This window comes from Bombina bombina, chromosome 5, assembly GCF_027579735.1.
Source record: "Bombina bombina isolate aBomBom1 chromosome 5, aBomBom1.pri, whole genome shotgun sequence".
In the NCBI taxonomy this organism is placed as follows: Eukaryota; Metazoa; Chordata; class Amphibia; order Anura; family Bombinatoridae; genus Bombina; species Bombina bombina.
This window is the reverse complement of record NC_069503.1, coordinates 598,926,092-598,938,761: the sequence shown is the minus strand read 5'-3', so window position 1 is coordinate 598,938,761 and position 12,670 is coordinate 598,926,092. Positions and strand designations below refer to the sequence as shown.

The window sequence follows — 12,670 nt, the reverse complement described above, 5'->3', positions numbered from 1 at the left end:
TATCTTTTTTTAACATTTAACACAGAATAAACAATTTGAATCAGATTACATGTCTGCAAAAGGATGTACCCTGTGCCCACAATCTGTGAGATGGTCTGACCCCATATTACTGTATATACTGACACTGTTTAACCCACCAGTACTGTATATAGTGAGTTAGTGACACAGTCTATAATCTGCTGGTGAGATGGCTGGCCTGACCCGCCCCAGTACTTTATAAAGTGGTCCAGTCCCCCGTACCGTATATAGTTGTACTGTATAGTGACACTGTTTACCCCCCCATGCTATAGTAACAAGGTCTGTAATGTGCTGGTTCCACAAACATACACACACATACATGCATAAATACACACACAGTCACATACATACATACATACACACATACATATAAACACCAATGGGTAAATCAGAAACACTAACCCGTGTAGTCAGAGACAGAGACACTAGTGAAGCATCACATTTTTTATTGAGAATTTTTTTTTAACCTTTTTTTTTTTTTTAATAGCTGGGTCCCCACCCTTGGGGGCCCGGTCGCAGTTGCAACCTCTGCACCCCCTGTTGTTCCGCCCCTGGTGGAAACTCATGAGAAACAATTAATTAAACATATACAGTGTTTCTGATTAATTTCAGTGGCCTGAGATCTAAAGCAAAACCATGTTCAGGTAACGCCTCTAACAGGTTGTACTGTTTTTGACCAAAATATGTGATCTTTTAAGTACCTCATCTTATTGCAATTAATGAAATCCATGATCAATACGGTTATCATGGCAAAGTCAATGAAGAGAAACACAAAAATGTAAAACCATAAAGAAGAGAAATAACACAAAAAAGGGTAGTTGGGCTGCACAAAAAGAGAGAACAGTGCATGGAGAGAGGCATGAGGGGTCCATAGGGAAATGATACAAACAGGGAGGAGAGTAAGGTATGAAGAGAGGAAAAACATAAAAGTAGAGAACAGAAGAGAATAACAAAGAGGAGAGAGTATAATGCCAACACATGGAAGGGTTACACATATATGAGAGAGTGTGACAGAAAATGAAAAGAGATGAGTACAAAAGAGAGCAAGGCTTACAGAGAAGGTACGGAGCACAGACAGAGGGGATAACTTAAAACAGAAATAGTAGACTACCAAAAGAAAAGAGCAGCACTCATGCTCAGTATTATAGATTTATAGTAGAGGTAGTAACTTGTAGCTGTGCTAAAAAAGGTTGTTAGTAGGTGAATCCAATTTGTCCAACACTATTCAGTTCCATGCAGGATAATGATGAATAGAATTTGTGAAACTTTTTACCTGTCATGTTGCAGTAAACCTTTAGAGGCCCCAGAGGACCACTGCCATCTGGATCAACCCAGTACCAGTCTGATGACTTTCCGAGGTGTTTGTAGGCCTCACATGAAAGTTCATAGACAGCTGAAACAAAATTAATTTAGGTAAGTCAAATTGTGCAGGCCAATCTTATGCAGTTTAAATATACGTTTTAACATTATAATATCCATATTTATTAAAAACAAATGCCTCTGGACACAATGTAAAACATTGGTATAAACCGCTGGAATGTGAGACAATGCGTAAAAGGTTCTGGGGAATGCCAGCGGCTCATGGATTAAAGTAAAATTCTAGAGTAGAGGGCTACATTTATGTGAAGGGGAAAATGTAGCTTTGTCATTTTTCTAACTTCATAGTAAGCATGTCATAAATGCTGGTAATGCCTATCTTGCAACATACCTGGCTAGTTATTGTGTAGCACATGATATTCATGCTCTTAATTGACAGGCAAACAAGTACATAGGGGCCGATTTATCATGGCCCGAATAGGGTCAAATACCCCTGTTTCTGCGTGAGCCTTCAGGCTCGCTGGAAACAGAAATTAAGAAGCAGCAGTCTTAAGACCACTGCTCCTTAACTCGTCCTCCGCCACTGAGGCTGCGGACATCAATCCACCGATCGCATACGATCGGGTTGATTGACACCCACTGCTAGGGGCCGATTGGCTATGAATCTGCAGGAGGCGGCATTGCACAAGCAGTTCACCAGAACTGCTTGTGCAATGTTAAATGCCGACAGCGTATTCAGTGATGTCTGGCAGACATGATACCCTAAAGACATTGATAAATCAACCCCATAGAATGTACACACTAGTCACTAACAATCTATTCCTCAAGACTTTTTTTTACCTGCAATTATCTTTCAAATTTTCAAAAGCATAAAAGCATAAGAAATACATAGAAATAATACTACTCCATCTTACGGTGCACCACTTTTGGGCACTGGGAGGGAACAAGAGGGGCACATGCACTCCACCGGAATCTAGCTCTGTATATCCAAGCACCCACCTGAGATACTTTTTATGGCAATTAACCACCATTTGTAAAAAGTTGTACACCTTATGTGTACAAGCAAGCTGAACATGCTGCCATTGATATTATGTTCTGGGCATTTTATTTTGATACATTTTTTTGCTAGTGCTGACCCTTAAAGGGGTGCTAAACATTAACACTTCTTGCTTTAATAACAAAATGTGCTTTGTCCCATACTCCATAGAGAAGCCAAAAAGCAATATCGATAACCTAGGTTTTCAAAATGCTACCATTTACCTAAAATAACTTTGAGATATGCAACACTTGCATTTGCTCTTTGGCCTCTCTAGAAAGTGTGGAACAAGCACAACTTTTACAAAAAAAGTGTTTAAAGGGACAGTCTACACCAGAATTGTTATTGTTTTAAAAGATAGATAATCCCTTTATTGCCCATTCCCCAGTTTTGCATAATTGACACAGTTATATTTATATACTTTTTACCTCTGTGATTATCTTGTATCTAAGCCTCTGCAAACTGCCCCTTTATTTCAGTTCTTTTGACAGACTTGCAGTTTAGCCAATCAGTGCTGTCTCCCAGGTAACTTCATGTGCAGTGTTATCTAAATGAAACACATGAACTAACACCCTCTAGTGGTGAAAAACTGTTAAAATGCATTCTGAAAAGAGGTGGCCTTCAAGATCTAAGAAATTAGCATATGAACCTCCTAGGTTAAGCTTTCAACTAAGAATACCAAGAGAACATTTTAAGAATTAGTTTTATTGTTGCGCAAAGTGAAATATATAAATGAAAAATATTTTTTGTCTGATTCTGTGGTTGTATACGGCGTACATTCTATTCCAGTTGTAAAGCTTAAAAGGACATTCCAGCCATACATAAATGCATTTCTCTTTTTAAAGGAAACAGTTTGCAATATACGTTTTAGCAAAAATTCTCCAACTAAAAGCTCTCACGATTTTCACTGTGGACACGCATATGAAGCATATGTCAACAGGCTCCAGCATTTCAAACAGTGTGTTCTCTCATAGGGGCCCATTTATCAACGGGCTTGCGGACCTGATCCAACACTGTGGATCAGGTCCGCAAGACCTCGCTAAATGCGGAGAGCAATACGCTCTCCGCATTTAACATTGCACCAGCAGCTCACAAGAGCTGCTGGTGCAACGCCGCCCCCTGCTGACTCGCGGCCAATTGGCCGCCAGCAGGGAGGTGTCAATCAACCCGATTGTATTCGATCAGGTTGATTTCCGGCAATTCCTGTCCGCCTGCTCAGAGCAGGCGGACAGCGTTATGAAGCAGCGGTCTTTAGACCGCTGCTTCATAAGTTGTGTTTCTGGCGAGTCTGAAGACTCGCCAGAAACACTGCCCTTCAAGCTCCGTACGGAGCTTGATAAATGGGCCTGATAGAGTTGGAAGTACCTTGGACATGATTACATTTGCATGATGCAAGACACCACTAGTTCTCTGACCATACTGGTACATTGAGCATATTTAGATATGCATATGCCTCACATGAACTTACACAGTAAAAGCTCTCAATGAAAACAGTGATTGTTAAATATTTGCTACTACAAAGCTTAGTTTATGGATATGTTTTATGTTACCAGAAGTTTACACAGTTAACAGCAGCAAAGGAAACTAGGCCCAAGTGTATTCTAAAAATTCTTCTTTAAAAAAAAACAAAAAGTACCATGTACAGTTGTTAAGAGTTTCTTTGCCAACAATAGTGCGGGTCATGCCGCAAGTGGCATGAGAGCACTTTTGTACCCGCCCTCCACCCTTCTGGTCACCAGAAATAGTGCGGTCTCGCCGCTGGCGGCAAGGCCAAGCTATTAGTAATGCAATTCCCACTAAAAGACCAACGACGTACAGGATACGTCGCTGGTCCTTAAGGGTTAGATATAAGGTTTCTAAAGTTTTTAGGAAAATTCCTGAAATCCATCTACATTTTAAACTTCTCTAGTCACCGGGATTTTAGAATATTTTTGTAGCCCAAAATAGTATTTGCTAATTAGCAAGCCTTATTTTATTTATCTGAAAAGTATTCTGTGAAGGTTTTTCTTGCATAGAATTAGTTTTATAAGCCAGGTCTCTGTTTTTCATATTTCTCCTCAAATAAGACACTTTTTAATTCAGTTGTATAATTACATTTACTTTGTTCTCTTGGTTTCATTTGTTGAAAAGCATATGTACATATCCTCAGCTGCAGCAATGCTCTTCTGGTAGCTAGCGGGTTATTGGTAGCTGCACACATTTGTTTCTGTCATTGGCTCAGCAATTAGTGCATTGCTGCTCTGAAGCTGGGGTAAACACATGCTTGTATATATAAGTAATAGCGCAATAGTAACGTTTTATAACATATTGGATCATTTTCTTTTTGCAATTCTATGTTCATTTAGCTCTCTGCTGTCATTTCATTTTCTGACTAATGATGTATCAAATGTTTATTTAGCTGTTTGCAAAAATAAAAAAATCTGCCAGTATTATTATTAATATTATTATCGGTTATTTGTAGAGCGTCAACAGATTCCTCAGTGCTAATGAAATTAATTTAAAGGGACGTTCCAGCCAAAATTGGTATCCACAGGGATGTATTTAATTTTTTAATATAAGCATTTTTGTAATACACATGTGTTAGCAAAAAATGCTTCTAATTTAAGATATAGCTGTTTCAAAAGTGTATATAAGTATGCACCGTGCACCAGCATTTTAACAAAACAACACTTGCTCAGGGAGCCAAAGGTGCTTGGATCATCTGATAATGACTCAAGTCCCACTTGCACTCTGAGCAGCTGCAGTATTTAAAATGCTGGTGCACTGAGATTATCCAGCTATGCTTCACATGCACATGCAGAGAAAAATGTTAACACTAAAACAGGGATAACTTTTAGTAGAAGCATTTTTGCCAAAACATGTATGTTGCAAATATGTTTCTATTCAAAGAGACAATTCATATATGTGCATTTCAATTTTGAATGGAATGTCCCTTTAAAATGTGTGCAATATTAGGTGAGTGTTCATTACCGAATACATATTAAAAAAAAGCAGAACGTTATTTTGAACTTTAATTAGTTACAGTATTTATTTATTGTACTTTTGTTATAATTGTAATTCTGAAATAAAGGTTATCCCACCTCACCACAGAGCGGCTTGGCTACATCTAACAGAATAAATCATTTGAACCTGGAACTTTTCAACTTTCAGCCAAGTTATTGGCCTGGATTGAATAAAAGCCATCTGTAAAACTAATATCTTGTGCAAAAAACTTGCTGCAATATCGCAACTTGAAGTTGTACCACACCCTTGTCACATCTGTGAGTTGTGAGGGATCCTTCATTATAATCAAAGGAGCTTAATCTATCTTGGAAATGTTCACTTACTGGCATCATGAAAACATCTTCAAAACCTTACAGAACAAACAAATTAACAGTTAAAAAATAACGCAAAAATAAAACTTGAAAACATTTAAAGAAAAAAAAAATGTAGAAAATGTTGCCATCTCTGGAATAGCGAGACACGATTGTGAGACAAGATAATTCAAATAAGCAATAGAGTTTTTATAAACTCTGAATTCTTGGCTTGATGAAAAATAATGACCATGTCACCAAAACTCCAATGGTCACCCCCTCATTTATGTCTGCAAGGTCTCCGAGACACCATCCGTTCTATACAGAGAAACTAATTTTCTGTAACAGAGCACAGATATCAATATTTCACCCTCACACACATTTACATTAAAATGTGTTTCAAGTGTATGGGCTCAATGTGCTAAGCAGCGTAAGATGCATTTTAGCCCTTGTGGGGCAGGCTCACACATGCAACCAGACTGCTGTTTACGCTCTCTGCCACCTCTGAGATGGAGTATAAAAATCACTCCAAACATGCCTTCTCTCACATGATTGGTTGCAAGAGAGAAGGGAACAGCATTACATACACAGGGCTAGATTACGAGTGGATCTCAAATGTTTGCATGCAAGCGATAAGGGGTTTATTGTGGGGGCAGGAAAAGGTCTTTATCATAGAAATACAGAAAATGTGTGGGTGAAGGAGCACCTAAGTGGTGAGGCTACAGTATACAATAATGTTGCAACAGAAATATGTTACCCCAATAGTACTGGGGAATGTAGATCAGTATATTTGTGAATAAAAAGGTGTTATTGAGAATAAAAAGGTAGCAGTGTAACATGTATTTTAAACTACACTGGTTGAGTTAATTAAAATGTGGACCTTAAAACGGATAGTGATGAGGGCCACTATAAGTAGTGACGGTAGAGAAAACCATGAATAACAACATATGATGTATTATCTAGTTATTTAGAGAGTATATATTGCATTTAAAATACAGAACAACAATACGGAATAAATCCCAATGTAAAATAACTAACAAACAGTAGAAAACTTTACGAGTTAAAAATAGCAACGTGAGTAACGACCATGAGAATGAGTGAACAGCCAAAAAATAGCAGGTTAAAGACTGACAAAAAATAGCAGCGATAATGTTTATTGGTTGCTAAATTTAGTGGAAGTAAAAAATCTACAAATAGCACCTGATATATTGTCTGATATTAGCGACCATGTGTAAAAGTTAAAATACAAAACAGCGGTAAGAAATAATTTGCAACATTAGTAACAGGCAATGGTAAGAAGATAGCAATAATATATTCTGAATAACTTACAAAAAATAAATAAGAGAACTAGCAGAGTAAAATAATGTGGAATGTATAGAAATGGATGTATTAAAATACTGAAAGAAAAAGACTACAAGAAATAAGTAGTAAAGTGGAACTGTGTAGATATAATAAAGAAGTGTAATAAATTATGGCATGAAAACTGAGCTAAATTTATGAAGCTATATTTATGAATAAAAGCATGTTAAAAAACAATACAGAATATGGAACAATATAAAACAATATGGAGCAAAAATCCTTAGAGCAGCTAAGCAAATAAGGCTATGAGAAGGATTGGCCAATCCTGTTATTGATAAAAACTGAAAAAAACTGAAAAGTGCACAGAGGGGAAGACAAATATTGCGTAAAGGAACTGTCCGTGAAGTGTATGTCTGTGAAAAAAGTGTCCTTGATAAATATAATAATTAGAAGGCGGTAAAGTTCCTAATGTGGGGAATCCTTAGAGGAATGAAAAAAAAAGTCCAAAGGAGGTGACCCCTTGAGGGGGAGGAGGAGTGAAAAAACTGCTTGATAAGCGTGATCTGATGCTAAGGAAATCCGATATGAAAAAGATTGAAAAATATCCAGAGGAATCCTAGAGAGAACCTGTGAAAAGAAACAAAAAAATAGACTGCACAAAACAATATCAGTTAAATGGCTCAAATAGGAAAAATGCTCACCGATAGTTAGAGGATTCGGGCTGGTATGTCAAAGTGAAGGTCTACGCGTTTCAGCCTGCTGCGAGGCCTTTGTCAAGACTAATCTTGACATATCCTTGTCTGTCTTTAACATAGAGATACAAACATACACATGTCTAAAGATGTATATATATATATATATATATATATATATATATATAAATATATATATGTCTATATATGTGTACATATGTATTTATATGTGTATATATGTATTTACAGCCATATATACACATATAAACACACAAATACATATATACACATACATAGACATGTATAAGTGCATTTGAGCCCTTTGTAGTTAATGAAACATGTATAAATATTTTACATTCCAATGTTCTGTATATATATATATATAGTTATAGATATATTGTTTTTCACCATTGACTTCTATGGGGGAATACGCGAACATGCACGCAATATTCTAAGTTCGGCATTTTGTGCTCATTGGGTTAGTGCAAGAGTGAAAACAGTTTACTTTCAACTAATAAAAATAACTCTTCCTGACAAGCGAAAAAAGCTTACTTCTAGCGTAATTAACGCTTGAGCGGGAGCGTTAATTAGCACTCCACTTGTAATGTGGCCATAAATTGGGTGTGTAATGATAACTCTAGGCAGCAAACTTACATAGGTCTAAGAATGCACAGGGTCTGAGAACTTGTCCCATAGTACCTGTTTCTGAAAGTTTCCCTGTTGTAATTGCATAAATCACTTAGGGTCTCACTTCATTTGCAAGATTCCATGTACTGGTTACTTAATGCAACTATAGATATTAATGGCAGGGAGGCCCACTAATGAATCTGTAGAAAATATAGATGAAGCAATGCTGATGGTATCTAGCTCATTAGTTGTTCTGTGTTTTTTATCGGCATATTCCTAGATTATAAAAACAATACAAATCTTGCTACCTAAATGATAATTGTAGATACCATTAAAATATGTATTTAATATATAGATTTGTCTTTGATTTGTAGTGCCTAATAATTATTGTTATGATTATTATTATCAGTTATTTGTAGAGCTGCAACAGATTCTGCCGCTCTATAGCATAGGAATAATATGCAAAAGGTAGCTTTTATAGGAGACAAATGTGTAACGGGCCCTACCAAGAGTTCCACTGTTGTAAATAACATCTCACGAATGTGATCTACAAAACAGCTGGGCTCATAGTCTTACATGCTAAGGGGGTTCGAAGGAATGACAAAGGAGGAGAGGAAGTGAGGTAAGAAGGTTAGTGTATGCTGTATGCATCTGTATGCATTAGAGTCTTAAAGGAATGCTTGACACTATGAAAACTAAGGGAGAGATTTATGGAGTGAGGCAGCACGTCCCAAAAAATAAGGGCCACTCTGGAAAAGTCCTGTAGAGGGGACTGTGATGAGTTAACAAAAAGAGGAGAGAAGGAGGTAATGAGTAGAGCAAAGGTGATGGGAGGGAGAGTATATGGAGAAAAGGTCTGAGCTATAGGGTGGAGCAGTGTTATTGTGGGCTTTCAATATCAGAGTAAGGATTTTGTATTTTATTCTGGAGGCTAGAAAAAGCTACTGAATGGATTGGCAGAGATGTGCAACTGATGAGTATTGACATGTAAGGAAGATCAGCCTGGCAGAGGCATTCTTTATGGACTGTAAATGAGATAGATGGCCGCTAGGGAGACCAAAGAAGATGAAGTTGCAATAGTCAAGGCGGGAAATTATAAGAGACTGAATTAAAACCAATAGTTGTGTCTTGTTTGAGGAAGTGGCAAATTTTGGAGATTTGAAGATATTTAAGTTGGAGATGGCAGGAGCTGGCCAAAGACTGGATGTGAGGAGTGAAAGATAGATCTGAATGTGACCTCAATCCATTAGGCATGTGGGGTTGAAGTAATTGTGCTGTTATCAACAGTTATAGAAAGATGGGGATAGAGATTTTGGTAGAAGGGGGGAAAATAAGGATCCCGGTTTTGGAGGTAGTGAGTGGACACCCAAGATGAAATAATAGAAAGACAGTTATTGGCAAGGGTTACCAAGGAAGGGGATAGGGCTGGTGCAGAGATTTGGGTGTCATCAGTATACAAATTATATTGAAACCATTGGCACTTTATTAAGGAACCTAAAGAAGATGTGTAGATTAAGAATAGAAGTGGGCCAAGGAGTCTTGTGTTACCCTAACAGAAAGTGGTAAAGGGGCAGAGGATACGCAAGAGAAGGCTACGCTAAAGGTATAGTTGGACAGGTAGGAGAAGACTCACATGAGGACTGTGTCGCAAATGTCGAAGGATTGGAGGGTTTGGAGCAAGAGAGGGTGGTCAACAGTATCAAAGGCTGCAGACAGATTGAGAAGGATTAACACAGAGAAGTGGGATTTTTGCTATAAGTGGGTCATAGGTAACCTTAAAGGTACACTCAAGTCCAAATTAAACTTTAATGATTTAGATAGAGCTTGCAATTTTAAACAATATTTCAATTTACTTCCATTAACAAAATGTGAACAGTCTTTTATATTTACACTTTTTGAGTCACTAGCTCCTATTGAACCTGTGCAAAAATTCACAGAATATATGCATTTGTGATTGGCTGATGGCTGTCACATGAAATGGGAGGAGTGGAAATAGAAATAACTTTGAAATTTATCAGAAACAAATCTACTACTCATTTGAAGTTAAGACTAAGTATTGTCATTTTATCATACATTTGTTGATTATGCAAATCTACTGTATTTACTGGTCCTTTAAGAATTGCTGTTTCTGTGGAGTGAAATCCAGATACAAATGGATCAAGGAGGGAGTTTAATGTGAGGAAGTGTGATAAATGTTCATAAATTAGCTTTTCCAGTTTAGTTTAGGGGCAAGGGGGAGTGAAGAAATAGGGCGGTAGTTTAATAGAGATGTTGGATCAAGAGGAGGTAATTTGAGGATAGGTGTGACTAGTGCATGTTTAAGCAATAAGGTAAATATATAAGTACTGAGGAAGAAATTTAAAATATCTGCAAGGATTGGAGTTACAGTATAGGACAGAAGGAGGGCAGTAGTAGTGAGGGGATGGGATTGAGGAACAGGTAGTGAACTGAGAGGAAGACATAAGTGCAGAAACTTCCTCCATGGTAGAGTCAGTAACAGGGGCAAAAGTGCTGAATTTGTGGCTTTGTGGGTTTTGGATGTTTGGGAACAGTTGAAGGGTTTGGAGACTGGAAGTGTGTTGAAAGACAATTTCATTTCAGATGAAATCACTTTTGTTGTTAAAGTGGCTGGCAAAATCTTGAGCTGAGAGAGAGGAGGTAATAAGAAGTGGGGGTGGTCATAGAAGGGTATTGAAATTGGAGAACAGACATTTTGGGTTGAAGAAAAACTAGAGATAATAGTAGAGAAGAGAAGTAATCCTGCTTAGAGAGGTTGAGGAAAGAATATTAGGAGTTCAATATGAACTTGTAGTGAAGAAAGTCACAGAGACTTTCTCCAATATTGATCAGCAGGGCGGGAACATCTGCAGATATAGTGTGTCAGAGGAGTATGCCATGGATGAGGATTAGCATGGGATTTGCAAGCAATGTTAGGGGGGTACAAATAGACTGGTCAGGGCAGGAAAATGAGGATATGGAAGAGATCAGAGGTTTGAGAGAGTTTGTGAGGTGTTGTTGATCTAGTGACAATGCTTCTGTGGAATTTGGTATGAGGGTTAGATGAAGGAGCATAATAAGTAGAGCTGCAATGTTGCAAGTGAGGAGATGATGGTCAGAAAGGAAAAAGGTGAATTTGTGAAGTTTGAGAGAGTGCTTTGATAGCTGAAAATCAGATCAAGGCAGTGCCCATCTTTGTGAGAGGGAGAGTTGGTTCATTGTGAGAGATTGTAAGATGAAGTGAGCTGGAGAAGAAATTTTTCTCCAGGGGCAGTAGGATTATCAACGGGGAGGTTGAATTACCCAAAAATGAGAGCAGGGGTATCTAAGGAGAGGAAATAAGGTAGCCAGACAGCAAAATGATCAAGAAAGAAACTTGAGGAGCCTTGGGTCTGCAGTATATACATCAACTTGCTGAAAAGTTAAATGAAAGGAAAGTAAAATACCTACCCTACATCCTTGACTGTTTCCAGGCATTGTAGTTTGGCTTAAGTGGAGCCCCAAATGTGGCAATGCAGCAGGGGAGGTAATGTTTGAAGGAGGGAGTCAGGTTTCTGTGAGAGCCTGAAGGTTGAGGGAGTGGGTGGTAAAGAGGTCATGAATACAAGTGAGCTTGTTTCAAAAAGAGTGAGAGTAAACAAGTGCAGTTGTTGTTGCCTTTGCATACACACGGCATTTGAGTAAGGTTTCTAGAGTACTGGTTTAATTGTGTATGGAAGGGCTTACCTTGGTGGGGGAGATTAAGAAGTTGTGAGGGACCATGATTGGGAGAGATATCACCAGCTGCTAGAATGAGCAGGAGGGAAAGGGAAATAAAATGAGATACAGATTTACAGTACTGAGAGGACTTTGGAATGTGGTGCAGGGAGGAGAGAGAGAGTTTAAGAATGTGTGAAGCTCATGAGAGCAAAAGCGAGGTGAGGATAAAAGAAATTATCCAATGAATAGAGCAGGTGGTGAGGGGGAAGCAGTCAATGAATAATAAAAAAGTTTTGTATAGACAAGGGGTAGGAAAAAAGAACATGAAGATATGGAACATGTGTAATGTATATGCATTGCTAATGCATACAATGCAAATATACACAAATGATGCCCATTTGACATGGAAATAAATTAAAAAACAAAGGGTAAGATTACGAGTTGAGCGCTAACTGCGTTTGAAGTAAACTTTTTGCGTGTGTCGGGTTGCGCTCATTTTATGAGTTGAAACTAACCTGACGAGTGCAAAAAGCAATGAAGTAAAAAAGGGGGTGGGGAACTAACTCCCAACTTGCATGCAAACCCATTCGCATAGTCTCATGTGCACTAAACAATATGAAAATATTTCACATTCCAATGTTCTTCATTGTTCCAATGTTCTTCATGTTATTCATAAATACATATTTCTACAT

General features: G+C 37.9%; 1 protein-coding gene across 1 annotated transcript in view; it reads right to left on the bottom strand.

Moving 5' to 3' along the window:
- Positions 1–12,670, bottom strand: part of CNTNAP2 (contactin associated protein 2) — a 2,991,056-nt gene that overhangs the window by 859,768 nt on the left and 2,118,618 nt on the right. The window contains exon 13 of the mRNA XM_053715812.1: positions 1,292–1,411. Within this exon, the coding sequence (XP_053571787.1) occupies positions 1,292–1,411 (120 nt within the window). The remainder of the gene's footprint in view (positions 1–1,291; positions 1,412–12,670) is intronic.